Here is a 14,779-nt window from a genome sequence, read left to right on the forward strand (position 1 = left end):
TCCTTAATATACAGTATATCCTGTCATCTAGCAACCATTTGATGTTCTGATGGACCCCACCAAAAAGAGACTTATGGCCCAGATTAGAACTTCTGCTATCTGAAGTTGCTAGGGAGAAATTGTTAAGACGCTCAGTACCCGGCCTGCATTTATGGCTGTTTGAAACACCCCATAGTCATGTGACTGATTTACAACACTTTTTTTTTACTTCCAGTTTTCAGCAAAAAATGCCAGTGACCAATGGATTCACTTAACGACCATCATGTTAGCTTAATACAAGTAGTCCTTGAATTACAACCACAATTGAACCCAAAATTTCTGTTGCTGAACAAGACAGTTGTTAAGTAGAGTTTTTTGTCCCATTTTATGACCTTTCTTGCCACAGGTGTTGGGTGAATCACCATAATTGTTAAGTTAGTAACAGAGGAATTAAGTGAATCTGGCTTCCGCACTGACTTTGTTTGTCAGGTCACAAAAGACAATAACATGATCCCTGGACACTGCAACTGTCATAAATATGAGTCAGTTGTCAAGCATCCAAAATTTTGATCATGTGACCACAGGGATGCTATACCCCTTTTAAGCAGTGGTGTGATTAAAAAATGTTTTACTACTGGTTCTGTGGGCATGGCTTGGGGGCCTGGGAGGGGAAGGATACCGCAAAATCCCCATTCCCTCCCCACCCCACTAACCTGCTTTCCAGCTCCGTTCTCCTGTGCAGGGCAACAAAAGAAGACCCAGATGATCAGCTGGGACTCAGGAGGCAGAGAATAGATGGGGGCAGGGCCAGTCAGAGGTGGTATTTGCCAGTTCTCCAAACTACTCAAAATTTCCGCTACTGGTTCTCCAGAACTGGTCAGAACCTGCTGAATACCACCTCTGGTTTTAAGTGTGAAAAATGGTCATAAGTCATTTTTTTCAATGCTTTGAACGGTCACTAAACAAACTTTTGTAATTTGAGGACCTCTACTCACTGCAAAAAAGGCATAAAATCAATCACAGCCACACAATGATGACTTTGCAACTATCACGACTTATGACCAAAATGGCTATTAGTGGGATGGGTCTCAGTAGTGGCAGTCTAGGATGCCCCGCAGCACAGGGTGTAAAATCTGTCATCTTTGATGGTGGAATCAAGGACAGTGGAACAGTGTGGGAATGATTGGAGGAAGGTTGCCTATTTTTGTATAAGGTAGGTTTACAGTGACCAAGCTAGAAATCTTCTAAGGATGACACAAGTCTCTTGAAACTCTAGGTTGTTGGTTTGAGCTCCAAGCTTGGCAATTTGGTTGCAAACGTTTTGTATCATTTGAGAAGACATTGTCAGTGTTTTGAATTGTCAATTGGGCCAACCCCAGCTACTAATATTCAAACGCATTCCTTGAAACTCTTTCCCAAGCAAGAATGTTTGCATTGTCATTGCCATGTGAAAACATATTTATTTGCCCTTATTTCCATGTTTGGAATACCTGTTTTGCTGAGTACCAATGCTCAGTTTTTAGAATTGGCCTGCTCTACTGCTCATCTCTGTACAACGTAGCATTTTTCATTCTTATCATAGGCCACTTCTGCAGATTTTTCCAAGGGCTGCCTAAGCATCATTATCACTATTATTTTTTTTAAAAAAGGAAAGAAAACACCTCTGAACATTTTTGTTCCAGATGATTCACACTTTTTATTTGCTCTGTTCCAGTATATTACAAACAAACAACAGAGAAGTGTGCATGTGTGTGGCGGGGTGTATTTAAGGTAGATCTTCAAACAGTTGGCCATGATGTTTGAAAAGCTTGGGAGAAAGGGGGAAGTGCACTTCTGCGAGCCAAAGAATATGAAAGGAATTAACAGTGGAGAACTGGGCGCACAAAGGTTATCATCACCATGTCATACACATGAGACAGAGACTGGGTTGTGGGGGAGAAAAAGTGGGGAAGGGGGTTTAACTGCACCAGCACCAGAATCTCTGAAGCAGCACCTGATAGCCTCTTCATTCCATGATTCTCCTTCAGTCCCCTTGACAGATGTTCTCAGCTTCAGAGAAATCCAGGTAGGAGTGTTTGCTGCTGTTTGTCTTGGGTCAAACAACCCAGATGAAGATCATTGTTGAGTAGAGGAGGAAAGAAGACATTGCTGATGGAGATTGGTTGCTGGAGATGCTGATGTTCAGGGCCTTCCCAATGGCCCAGCTTGAGATGTTGAGAGCTTTTGAAGACTGCCCCTTGTCCATTACAGAGAAGACTCCCAAGTGATGTCTCCACAAAGTGCCAAAATCTTTATGCCAATAGTGTGCAGGCGGGGTCTTTTGGCTTGTGAGCTGACCGTTGACAACATGATGGGTTGGTTGGAAAGCTGTATGTTTTCAGAAGCCCGTTGAGCAGATGAGGTGACACACCTGGAGAACAGAAGGTCTAAGGACTAGTTTCCAAGTCACAACTACAACAATGGGCTGTTGAGTCCAGAGCCAAAAAAATAATGGCAGCTTGAGCAGAAAGTCTGGAGACAACACACAGTCTTTCCTTGGCTTGGAAGTCATGGGGTTCACCTCTTCCAGCTTTTCATGTCAAATAGGGAAATTTGGCAAGGAGGCATTAATGGATTTCTCTTTCCCTGGAAGAATGGATTCGTATCATAGACCCACCAAATTTGAAGGGATTCCCAGAATCTCTTGAAAGGGGATTTCCTCCACTCCACCGCACAATTCTCGATCTCTCATTTTTAAACACCCTCTTTTGCCACCCATACATTTTATTTATTATGCAGGATAATTCAGTTTTATTGTAACAGAGTAATACACGATAACTTTTTAAGCACAACCAGCCTTGCCCAACCACGGAGATTGGTTGAATCCAGCTTCAAGGAAATTCCAAGGAATTTCTTTACAATTCAATTAGCATGATCATGTCCCTTCATTATAACTACCAATGGAATATTTTTTGAGCTTTTAAATATTATTTTCTTGATCTCCATCCCCAATCTCTCACCCATTTGGAAATGCAAAGGTAGTTTTTTATCCAGAGGGAGAGAGGGAAAAATAGGAATTAAAATAAGGCATAGTCCAGATGTGGATTATTGTCTGGCACTGATCAAATGCAAATGACCAAGCTCTAATGCAGTGTTTCTCAAGCTTGGCAACTTTTAAGATGCATGGACTTCAACTCCCAAAATTCCCCAGCCAGAAATACTGTTCTAAATGACATAGCAGAAGCAGCTCAGTCCCCATCTCTATTTTTTAATTGCCTACATTATCATATGGAGCCCCAACTATATAAGTGAAAATCCATACAAATGTTGTAGAAAGCTCACCTGTATTAGTGCTGTGATTTCTGCATCGGTCCCAGTTCTGTGATTTGCCCTCAAAAGTAACTCATATCACATTCTTAGATGCTGATCACCTCAATGCCGGAATGGAGAATTCCTTCTCCATCTCTAAGGTTTAGCTGCAGGCGAGGTGGTACATAATGGCCAAACCATGGAATCTTGCTCCTTCCTCTTTAAGATTGCCTTCAACATTTCATCAAGGTTTGCAAAATTAGGACCTTTTTAAAGAAAGTGAATTTGAAGAACACCCATCACTCAACAAGAAAGCCTATGCTTTGAATGTCAAAGCTTCCAGATTCAATTGGCTGGTTAATATTAGGGCTACTGTGGATATGCCTGATCACAACGGACAAATCATTTGAATTAGGAGGAGCTCATTGTACAGGCAAAAGGTTCAAGTTTGATCCTTGCCCAACATCTCTGGTGAAAGGGCATCTCTGCATGGCTTCTTCCAATACGTCTGCTGTTTTGTTAGTTACAGGAAAATAAGGAAGCAGAACATGGGAGAAGAAAGATAACAGGATGACTTCCTTCAGAAAAATATGATTGTCAAGCCAAGCAGAAATGTGCAAAAGCAGCTCACCCAGTGACTGCTCTCTGCCTTAAAACTTTGCACGGATGCATTTTAGGAACACAGATGGAAGACGTTTGAATATCATTATGGAAAACTCTTCTTCCACGTTCTTTTGGTCAATGCAAGGATGTGTCCTCAAAATGGCTTAACTTGGAACCCTAACATTGCATCTATAATATCAGATTTCATTTGACCAGCCTGTCTGTCACAAATCTCAATACTGCTGGGGTGATTGGAATGGGGAACATACTCCAAAATTCTAAAATTCTTGGACACTGATCTGTAGGATTCTAGTGTTTTGGGATAAAAAAAAACCCTTGCAAGGTCTTATTGGAAACGCCCTTATGAGCATAGGGAGTCTTCTCCACCACGTAAGTTTCTTCACTGCTTTTCCATCAGGTCCAAGGAAGAGTTGTCAAGGCCTGCTCCTGGGACTTGTATGGGTTTGTGGAGATGTTGTGGATCCTGACACATTTGGAAGCTGTAATATTTTGAAAAACTGATGCAATGGTTTGTTCAGAGCTTGGGAAAGATTCAGGAGATGCTTTGAAAATGATTATATATACTTTTCAATTATCTGGAAGGGGCTCATCAATTTACAACCCCCCAAAAAAAAACCCCAAATGAGAAAGTCTCTATCCGAACAACCCGAAAGATGAATTTGGCTCTAAAGTGAAATTTGTTGAGATTGCTAGAACCTTATCTTTCACCTTTTCAGTAAATCATGCTTTAAAAGGCTCAGTGGAAATCTTGCTTTCAGCTGAATTGGGGTGGAGCTGATGTTTCTTGACTCCATCCTTGAACCCTATTCTATCTTTTCAAAGATCATCCATCTTAGAGCTTTGAGTCACATTATTGAAAAGAAAGCAGTGCTGATAATCTAAGAAGGAGCAGAACAACAGGAAGTGCAGTTATGAAACTGCTCAGTGATGCCCTATGGACAGTTGACCAGCATAAACCTGGGGTCTAAGCTGGGGAATAGCTTAGAAAGCAAGGCCAATCCATGTATCTTAGTTAAGGAAAAGAGAAATTAAGATGCCCTATTAACTAGGTATGATCATGGCCAGAAGGATGATTACCCTGGAGATTTTATACAGATGCATATATACGGAGATTTGCGTATATGTTGCCTTTGATTTTGTATATATGGGATAAACCTTCCACAATCTGGAACCTCCACTTATCATGATACTACATCTCCCAGAATTTTGGTTGGCAGATCTTTGCAAGCTGGGAGCCCTGGAAGCTATTGACTCCATACAAATTGGGGGGTGCAAGTTCAGAAAAGGTAGCTCCAGTAAAACCCCAATGCTACTTATGTTATTTGTCTCAGTAGCTGAGGTGGAACCATTTACTTTGGCAATTCAAGTTGTAACATCTCAGCAATGGAAGCCGAGATCTGTGGCAAGATTCTAGGAAATGAGATAGTCAGCACCTTTTGAATTTGATACACCTCTTCTCCAAAAATTCCAGCCACCACAAATTAGAAGAAACGTTTGTGAAGCAGCTTTGAACTGAAGAACCCAGATAGAGATAAGAAGGAGGGAAGGGAAGACTTGTTAAATATCTAAGTGTCAACAGCACTTTTCCCCTTAAAAACTTAAAGGGGAAGCAGAGAGGAGGAAGTATTCTCAGAACAATGCCAACCCCCCAAATTGATATCAGAGACCTTACTCTCTGATGCAGCTTATCAGGAACCATGGTGCCAGTTGGCTAGCACCAATTCTATCTCTTCTACTGTTTCACTATTATTCACTGTGTGCCAATGGCTGAGAATTTCTCCTTTTTGCCTCCAAATGATATCCCATCCTGTATCTTTGCTTACTGTTGGTTTTAAATGCATATTGCCTCTTCCATCAGGGAAGCCTGTGACCCTCCCATTCCTCCATCAGTCTAATCTGGGGCTTTCATTAGGCTGTTCTTCTACCTCTTACTCTTAACTATTTGCAGGTACATTGTCTGATGCTGAGCACCTGGCAGAGCTCTCTGTTCCACTGACCGAATCCATCATATCTTTTCCCAATCTAGTTGCCCTTCAAATGTTTTAGATGACAGTTTCCCTCATCTGTAGCCAAAAATGGTCCAATGGGTAAATCCTAGGTTGGGGAAGACTGGTCTAGCAGCCACAAAATATACATTTAGCGTCAATAATTCTTATCATCAACCGGGATTGCTCACTGAATCATAAAGTTTACTTGGACATGAACCATAGCCCTAGAGTCTTATAGTCCATCATGGCATTTGGGAGGGGGGGGGGGAAACCCATACAAAATCAACCCAGTTTTTCTTTTTCAGAGCTTTAAAGCTCAACAATTACATCCTTGTCGAAGCTCCTGCAATCAACAGGATGGAAAGGCCAATAAATTCTTGGGAAGATGTCATGGAATTGTTTTGGAGGCGAAACCAGTTTCCAACATCTGGATGCTTTGGTTCAGGGCCAAGTTCTGTGGTGCACACAAAAAAATGAGTTGACCTATTTTTAAAACTTGTGAAAAACTTGGTTTGCTTGATTGTTTTCTGATCTTCACATTCCCACTGTAGACGATTTTTGTCACCAGTATCCTTAAGGAAATTAGGATGTGAAGGACTTTGGAAGATATCAAAGCTAACTGGATTTCAAAAGATTCAGAAATTTCAAGAGGAAGCCAAGAATGGTGAGTCTCCTTTCTTGATCAATTAATTTTCTTTTTCAAACATTTCAGAAAATAGAAACAGGCCTGAACTGGGGGAGAGGCATTCACTCTTTTTCATTTCTAATCAAAAGGTCTCCAGGTTTATTCAACCATTACAATTTAAAATGCCCCAAAAAGAAAGAAAAGGGACTGGACTGATTGACCTAACATTAAATTTTGGGTCTGTTCCTTTATGAAATAATGAATAAAAGAGTTAATGGAGGCAGGAAAAAAAATCAGACTGGCAACTTAGTGTCATTGTTGGCTATTTTACATGATTTCACCAGCACTGCACTTATATTCCTCCAGTCGCTTTTGAAAATAAAGGGGAAAAACATCCTTGGGGGATGCAAAGAGCACATCTTGTTAAGTAAAAATAGCAACACTTTGAACTCAGACCTTTGTAGAATTGAGAAGGTAACTGGAGAGGCGGAGTCAAGGTGTCCAGGTGAGAATGATGGGAAAAGGCAGTCCTGATTGGCTGTACAGTTGAGGGAGGGGCTTGGCAGGGGCCTCTTACATAACCGAGCAGCATTTACAACGCTGTTTCTTCATGTCAAGATCCTGGTCTGCTCCTTTGGGGTCCGTGTCATTGGCTGATGGCTGTGCTCCAACTTGGTTTTCCTCCTTCTGAGGCAAGGGTTCCATCGCGCTGCCATTAGGTGGGGCGTGTTCTGGTGTGTGGCCTCCTGCTGGTTTATTCTCAGCATCTTCTATCACCACCAGCTCGGCCTTGATTTGCTCTCCTTCAAGCCCCAGCACCTTTTTGGTCTCATTTTCGTCTTCCACATTCTGGTACCCCATGAAGATCATGGTGACGGGTTGTTCTTTGCTAGGCTCTGGGCCATCGCCCCCAAGCTTTGGGCTCTCCACTGGTTTAGCCTGCACCCCTGTGATTTCCTTCCGAGGGGTGACCTTCTGGCTTGGGAGATTGCTTTGGGCCTCTTTGGCAACCTTCTCAGAGACTTCACTCAGGGTCACTTCATCGGCCTTATGGATGAGCTCATCCACTTCGGATGAGCTGAGCTGGTGGACGCCATTCTCAATAGCCCCATCTTCGGTACGGACTGCATGGACCACTGCAAGAGAAGATAGAGAAGATACACAATGAGGACAACGAGAAGCACGACCAGACTTTCACTGTTGCTTTCAAAAATGACTTAACGGGCAGATATCATTGTTTCTTGTGGTGGAAAGCAGACCACTGTCGCAGGAGGGAGGGAGAGAGCAGAGACAACATAGCTTGGGGAGTCTTTGATAGGCAAGAAGAGGGTGAAGGTGAATCTCCACCAAGCAATTCACAGAATACAGGTTGTATGCAGGCCATTGATTAATCCGGCAAGATTAATATCAAGCCCAGAGAACCAAGAATGACACAAGGAGTTAGTTCAGAGTACTTTCCTTATCGTTGTTCACCTGTAGACAGAAATCAATTATCTAGACTAAATCAATTAACTACATAACTATTACCCTGTGAACTGCTAGGGGCAGGCTGCCTTCGCCCTCTTCCTGCGTACCAAAAATTCTAAGCTATGTTGTCTCTTTGCTCTCTGGGAATGAGCCCTTCGTCCCCCGCAACTCTGGACTTACATTCTACTACATTTCTACTCCCAAAGGTGCTTTTAAAAAGGCAACTAGACTTTTTTTTTACTTGAAGGAAGGAAAATAAGCCAGTTGCCTTTTGAAAAATACCTTTGAGTCAACCATGACTTGAATGACTGAGAATTTCCATAGATACACTCCTTAAGAGGTGCTGAAGTGGCATTAGAGATTCACAAATGTCAAGAATTTGTCCTTTAAAAAAGCAGAATGGATATTTATTTCGGAGGGTTTGATAAATCTTGTGGACTTCTAACAGATCAACAGTGAAGCACTCCAAATACCAACCATACCTACCTGTTCTTTACTCAAGTGTTTTGTTCTCTTTCTGTGTATACTAATATCAGGCCAGTTCCCAAACAATTCGGTGAAAGAACCTTCACTTTTCTTTTGGAGATGAGAATGCGAGAATGGGGTGATATGGGAGGCCCAAAAGGATATATGAAAGTTCTGTCTTCCATTATATTGGTATCTACCTTTCTGGCAGTCTGCAGGCTCTTGTTATTCAATCCAAAGTGAGGAACATCTTAGAGTTGGAGATTCCCCCCCTCCCTCCCAGCCCCATGGATAAATTCAGAAGGAAAAAAAAAGCAAGCATCCACACATTTGGTGGAAAATTTAGAAAAGCCACTTATACCCAGCTATTATAAATATACTTTTTTTTTGGTGCACAAAAATGGATATTGAATTTGGACAGAAAAAGCAAAAGCAAAAAGTGTAGGAAGTGAGTGGGTCAAAACAATTCTAGGGGTTTTTCAACCATGACTGCCCTTCTTACTCATTCCTTGACCTGCACTTTCATAATAAACAAACAACAATCCCTTGCATTATTCTATTCTCCCACACTGGAATGAGAGATAAGAAAAGTAAGGAACATTTTGAGGAGGGTTGATAGTGTTTTTGGCAGAAAAATGAAAATGTGACTTAAGTTTTTTAAACTGATAAAAAGAAAAAAGGGGGGGAAGTGCCCTTTATTGTAACTTACTCCTACGTATGATCACCCAATGCTCTAGAATTGATTCTTTTCTTCCCAGATCGTTTGAATGTCCACCCTAGCCTATTGCCCCAGAATTACCTAAGGGATTTCCCATCTGAATAGTATCTGTATTGTAACCTGTTGTGACCTTGCTTAGTGCTTGAAAATCAACCGATGTTGACAAGGTGCTGCCACCTGCAGAGACTTAAAAACTTTGGGCTAAAATCATCATCATCTTCATCAACAGCACAATCTTCTCAATATTGTTCATTGGGATTTATATAGAAAATTCAACTTTACTGTTTGCAAAAAAAAAAGGGGGGGGTTGTGCCCGAAAATTTTTTGCAAAATGAGACCCAAATTTTGTGAGGTTTCAATATGCAAACTGTTAGGAACCTGATCTCACGGGCATCGCTATCACAGAAAGGAACGCTGCTGAATTTTTGAAAAACTATGGGAGAAAATATCTGAATACAACAATTTATATACTAAGGCTGAAAAATAACAGCGCATTGAGAAACATTGAGTGTGACTTATGACTGTTTTTTCACACTTACAATCTTTGAATCATCCCCATGGTCACGTGATCATAATTCAGATGCTTGGCAGCTGACTCATATTTATGACAGTTGGAGTGTCCCAGTGTCATCCCTTTTGCAACCCTACTGACAAGCAAAGCCAAGGGGGAAGCCAGATTCACTTAACAACCAGGTTACTAATTTATCAACTGCAAGTGATTCACTTAACAATGGAGGCAAGAAAGGTTCTAAAATGGGGCAGGACAAATGTCTGACTTAGCAACAGACATTTCGGGCTCCATTGTAGCTGTAAGTCAAGGACTAACTGTACAGTACCTCATAGCGCTATACAGCACTCTCTGGATGGTTTTCAATGTAGATTTGTAGTTTATAAAATATTTGCATATTGCCCCCAATAATCTGGGTCCTCACTGTATCGACCTCAGAAGGATGGAAAGCTGAGTCATTTTACGACCTTTCCTGCCACTGTTGTTAAGTGAATCTCTTCAGTTGATCAGTTAGTAACCCGGTTGTTAAGTGAATCTGGCTTCCCCCTTGACTTTACTTGTCAGAAGCCGTCATAAATGTGAGCCAGTTGCCAAGTGTCTGAATTTTGATCCCCTGATCGTGGGGATGCTTCAAAGATCATTAAGTGTGGAAAAAGTGGTCTTAAATCACTTTTTTCACTGTCGTCGTAACTTTGAACCTTCACTAAATGAACTACTATAACTAGAGGACTACCAGGACTGCCCTTGAATTGCTATGCCATCAGAACCCCAACACAGTTCCAAACACAACCTCCCACAGCTGCGCTGTGGGAAGGAAGCCAGCAGTGGTGGGACTCAATTTATTTTTTACTACCGGTTCTGTGGGTGTGGCTTGGTTTGGTGGGTGTGGTTTGGTTTGGAGGCAGAGGAAGGATACTGTAAAATCCCCGTTCCCTCCTCACCCCACTAACCTGCTTTCCAGCTCCGTTCTCCTGTGCAGGGCAACTGAAGAAGACCCAGCCAATCAGCTGGGACTCAATGGGAGGCAGAGAATAGATGGGGGCGGGGCCAGTCAGAGGTGGTATTTGCTGATTCTCCAAACTACTCAAAATTTCCGCTACCGGTTCTCCAGAACTGGCCAGAACCTGCTGAATACCACCTCTGGAAGCCAGGTCTTCTTGAGTCAATACGATGTGCTGCTCAGCACTCCCAGGGAGTCTGAGTACCAGGGAGCATGAGAGATGTTTGCAGGAGTGCCAGACCCATCCTTGGTCTGTGGACACTCCCTTCCAGTGCATACCTTTCAGCTCGTCCTCGTACACTTTGACTCCCTGAACTGAGTTCTCTTTGGGTAGTCTAGTGGTGCTGGACAGGACTTTGGTCTCCCCTGTGAGTTTGTCCTTCTCCACAGTGATCTCTACAGAGTACATAGCTGGGACATAAACAGGACACAGTGAGCGACAAGAAAAGAACGTTTCTGCCCCTCCGCCCGCCGACCTCTCCCTCCCTGAGCTCGGAAATGAAGCATTCGGTACGAGCAGGGAAGGTGGGAGGCACAGGGCAGCTGGGGGGGTCCTGTGGGTAGGCCTGGAGCATTAGAGGCAAAGAGAAGAAGCGATGCACAAGGCAAGCGAAGGCCTTTGAGCTCCAAGGAGCAGCAAACCAAAGAGCCTCTGAAATGTTGCTTTCCAAATTCTTCGCAGAGCCTATCTGCGGCTCTCCTTGATGGTATCTCAGTCAGCATTTCTAAAATGTTGATCTGGGAGTGATGTAAACCAGTGTTTTTCAACCTTGGCAACTTTAAAATGTGTGGACTTCCACTCCCAGAATTCTCTAGCCATGTTCTCAGTAGCTTACAATTGATCCTTTAGCTAAAGATGAGATGTGGGTTTAGCTGAAAGGTTATTTCTCAGAGTTTTTGCTTTTGGAAAAGGCGGACAAGATAGGAAGCGAAAAAAGAAGCAGTTAAGCTTAAATGAAGCCAAGGGAAGATGAATTTAAGAATCAGTCAACACAGAATGGCCCTGCATAAGTGCTAAGGTGTATATGCAGGAGAACAGAGCAAAGAAGAAGAAAAGCAATAGCAATAATACTTAGACTTATATACCACTTTACAGTGCTTTACAGCCCTCTCTAAGCGGTTTACAGAGTCAGCATATTGCCCACAAAAATCTGGGCGCTCATTTTACCTACCTTGGAAGGATGGGAGGCTGAGTCAACCTTGAGCCTGGTGAGGTTTGAACTGCCAAATTGCAGGCAGCTGGCAGTCAGCAGAAGTAGCCTGCAGTACTGCACACTAACCACTGCGCCACCGTAGCTCAAAGAAAGATGATTTGTTTGTGATGGAGTAGTAAGTATGAGTAATGAGCAATCTTTTTTTTTTTAAAAAAAAAGAGACTTCCTTTCAGCTAAAGTCAAATTTGGTGACTTCCTGGACATTTCCTCTGCAATCACCTTATAAGGGAGATGGACAGCATAAACATTTAATTAATTAATAAAATTAACATAAAGAAATTTTATCATTTCTTTCTTCCAGGATGTTTTTCTTTTTTCCGGATTTCTTGGTTTAAACAACAGCCCTGGATTTTCCTAAGGATCTTCTATTCAAGAACCTGGTTTAGCTTTTTGAGATTGGCCAAATTTTGGCATTTTAAGGCTAAGATTAGGCACAGCAAATTTCCTAAGCAGGGAACAACAATAAGTAAAAGCAAAACCAAAAGGAAAGGATGCTGAACTGGACATCAAAGCAGACAGGAATTCGGATTAAAAGCCAGGTTAACTTCTTTGTCAGTGGGAGAGAAAGACATGATTGAAAGTTGGAATGGAAAGTTAGGAGGCATGGCAAAGCAGATGTGCAGAGTAGGAGGCTGAACCAGCCAGGATAGATAAGACTGCCTTGTCACTCATCCTTCAGCAAACCTGCAGCCACCATTTGAATATAATACCAGCCCAAAGTTCATTTGCTTATTCTGACAAAGATAATATACTTTGTCATTGTTCGCAGGCAGAAAAAGAAATAAATGACCGGGTTTGCAGGCTGTCCATGATCTCAGGTCAGGAAGGAACATGAAATAGCTGTAAACCTATTTTTTTGGCAACAGGTCTGCATACTTTCAGCAAAGGAGTTCTGAAGCAGGACAGTGAAATGTCAAAAACACAGCATGATGTTGTGTGTGCTCAGCTGAGATGCAACTCCCACTTTGGCTTGTTAATTACTTAAAAACAAAAATGCAAAGCATCAAGTGCCGAATGAGATTTAGATTAAACAATGAATTGAATTTTAGGAAGCATTTCCCTCCAAAGTGCTAAATTATTCTCAGTCTGGTGCCCTTAGATGTGTTGGATTGCAGAGACTATATTTTCCAGCCAAAGTACCACAGTGGCTAGCTAAGATGGGAGATGTAGTTCTACATGTGTGCAGCCTGCCTGATTAAGGAAAGGTGTCACCAAATTTGGGCTCATGCCAGTTGACAATTGTCCTTGAAAGCACATAAAATTTGGACATAGGTGGGCCAGAACGTTTTTAAAAACAAGCTGCTTTCTCGGCATATTTTTAGTTTTAATTCAGGATGGCTCAGAGTTTTCCAGTTTCATCAGTCCTGCTTGTTGAAAAGCATGTTTAAATACACTATAATTTCCAAACATAAATGTAAATGCAATATGTACTTTATCTCAAACCACACATTTCTAAATGTGGTTTCTCCTAAAACTGTGATATAGTATGAACTTTTGCAGAGTAAGGGATTAACTACACTAATTGGTCATAAAATAATTTTCTGGGGGAAAGAGCTAGGACTGTGTAGCCTAGTGATTAGGTGGACTGGCAGCAGGAAGACCCAGATTCTATCTCTCCTCAGTTCAGAAGCTTATGAGGGACTTTGAACCAGTCATCACAGCCCACCTCTACAGGGACGTTGTGCAGGGGTTCCCCAAACTTGGCAACTTTGAGACTTGTGGACTTCAACTCCCAGAATTCTCCAGCCGGCTCTGGGAGTTGAAGTCCACAAGTCTCGAAGTTATCAAGTTTGGAGACCTCTGTGTTAGGGAAAAATGGGATGAGAGAACACTCTACACTTTGACTTAAATTCCTTAGGAAAAACAAGATTAGATGTAACAGAGTAATAAATAAATGCATGTTAGATTTGTCTGGAATTGTGGGAGAGGTGGACTTCTGAGGCTGCAGCTATCTCCCTGCCTGTTCTTATTGATTAAAATGTCCTATTAGAGCTGGACACCCAACAGAGCAGAAAGGAGACAAATTTATCACCACAATCGAAGCTGCCTTTGAGCCCCAAGCACAAAACAGATCAAACTGTAAAGCTCACTCAAGAGGTTTTCCAGTTTAGGATAGCTGTGATGCAGCTAATGGGTAACACACCATTAGTTAAAGCAACATTTATCAAGGGCAGATCCAAGGCAACTCTGTGATGACTGGGTTGTTTTTTCCCTCACCCTCCTGGCCATTCTTCCTTTGACCTTGTAGAAATGGAGGACGTGTCATTTCAGGCTGTATCAAGGCAAAAATCCAGGCCAACGAAGTGCAAAAAAGGAACACCAAATCTGGCCTTTTAAAATGCATTTGGAATAGCTTTTCAGGAGGTGAAGTTGTAAACAGATGATAAAGCATGACCTTAGTCCTACGCTTTAGGCATAGGACTTATGCATCTTATTAAATTCATAATGTCTATCTCATTAACAAACACCTGTGGAGTAGGGTACAGTAGGATAGGATAGTACACAGCCCAGAATCACTACTGTGAGATGGACAGCTGTATAAATAAAATGAAAATGCAATCTTGACTTTGAGATTTGCTGATTAGATTACTTTGGTGCTATAGAAATAGCTAGTATTTACTGAGTGCTGCATGTTAAAGTAAAACATTTTTCACTCTGCTGAAAAAGATTGGAAATCAATGCTTTTTTCTCTTTTGGCCTTTATCCTACACTTCTCCTTTCCCTTTTTCTCTTTGCCATTTCCCTATTATCTTTATTTTCATGTATATTTTAGATTATGAGAATCCTAATTTAAAAAGAGGTGGGGTAGCTGTTTCAGCCCCATCTCAGCCTCAGATGGAAGAAGGCTTAAATAAACTGGGATCATCTCTCTCTACAAATCTGGCTCAATTGGACCGAGGGGA

At 41.9% G+C, this 14,779-nt stretch overlaps 1 protein-coding gene across 7 annotated transcripts in view; it reads right to left on the reverse strand.

Annotated features, from left to right (window-relative positions):
• Positions 1-1,649: 1,649 nt before the first annotated feature.
• Positions 1,650-14,779, reverse strand: part of PALM (paralemmin) — a 123,236-nt gene continuing 110,106 nt past the window's right edge. For 4 of the 7 annotated variants that reach the window (XM_087922818.1, XM_026698899.2, XM_087922814.1 and 1 more), the window contains 2 exons: positions 10,942-11,073; positions 1,650-7,640 (listed from right to left, as the gene is read on the reverse strand). In XM_087922818.1, the coding sequence (XP_087778944.1) occupies positions 7,078-7,640; positions 10,942-11,073 (695 nt within the window). In that variant the 3' untranslated portion in view covers positions 1,650-7,077. The remainder of the gene's footprint in view (positions 7,641-10,941; positions 11,074-14,779) is intronic. The other 3 variants (XM_087922816.1, XM_087922817.1, XM_087922815.1) reach the window with 1 other exon arrangement.

Source organism: Pseudonaja textilis, chromosome 1 (assembly GCF_049901715.1).
Source record: "Pseudonaja textilis isolate UNSWEBS1 chromosome 1, rPseTex1.2, whole genome shotgun sequence".
NCBI lineage: Eukaryota > Metazoa > Chordata > Lepidosauria > Squamata > Elapidae > Pseudonaja > Pseudonaja textilis.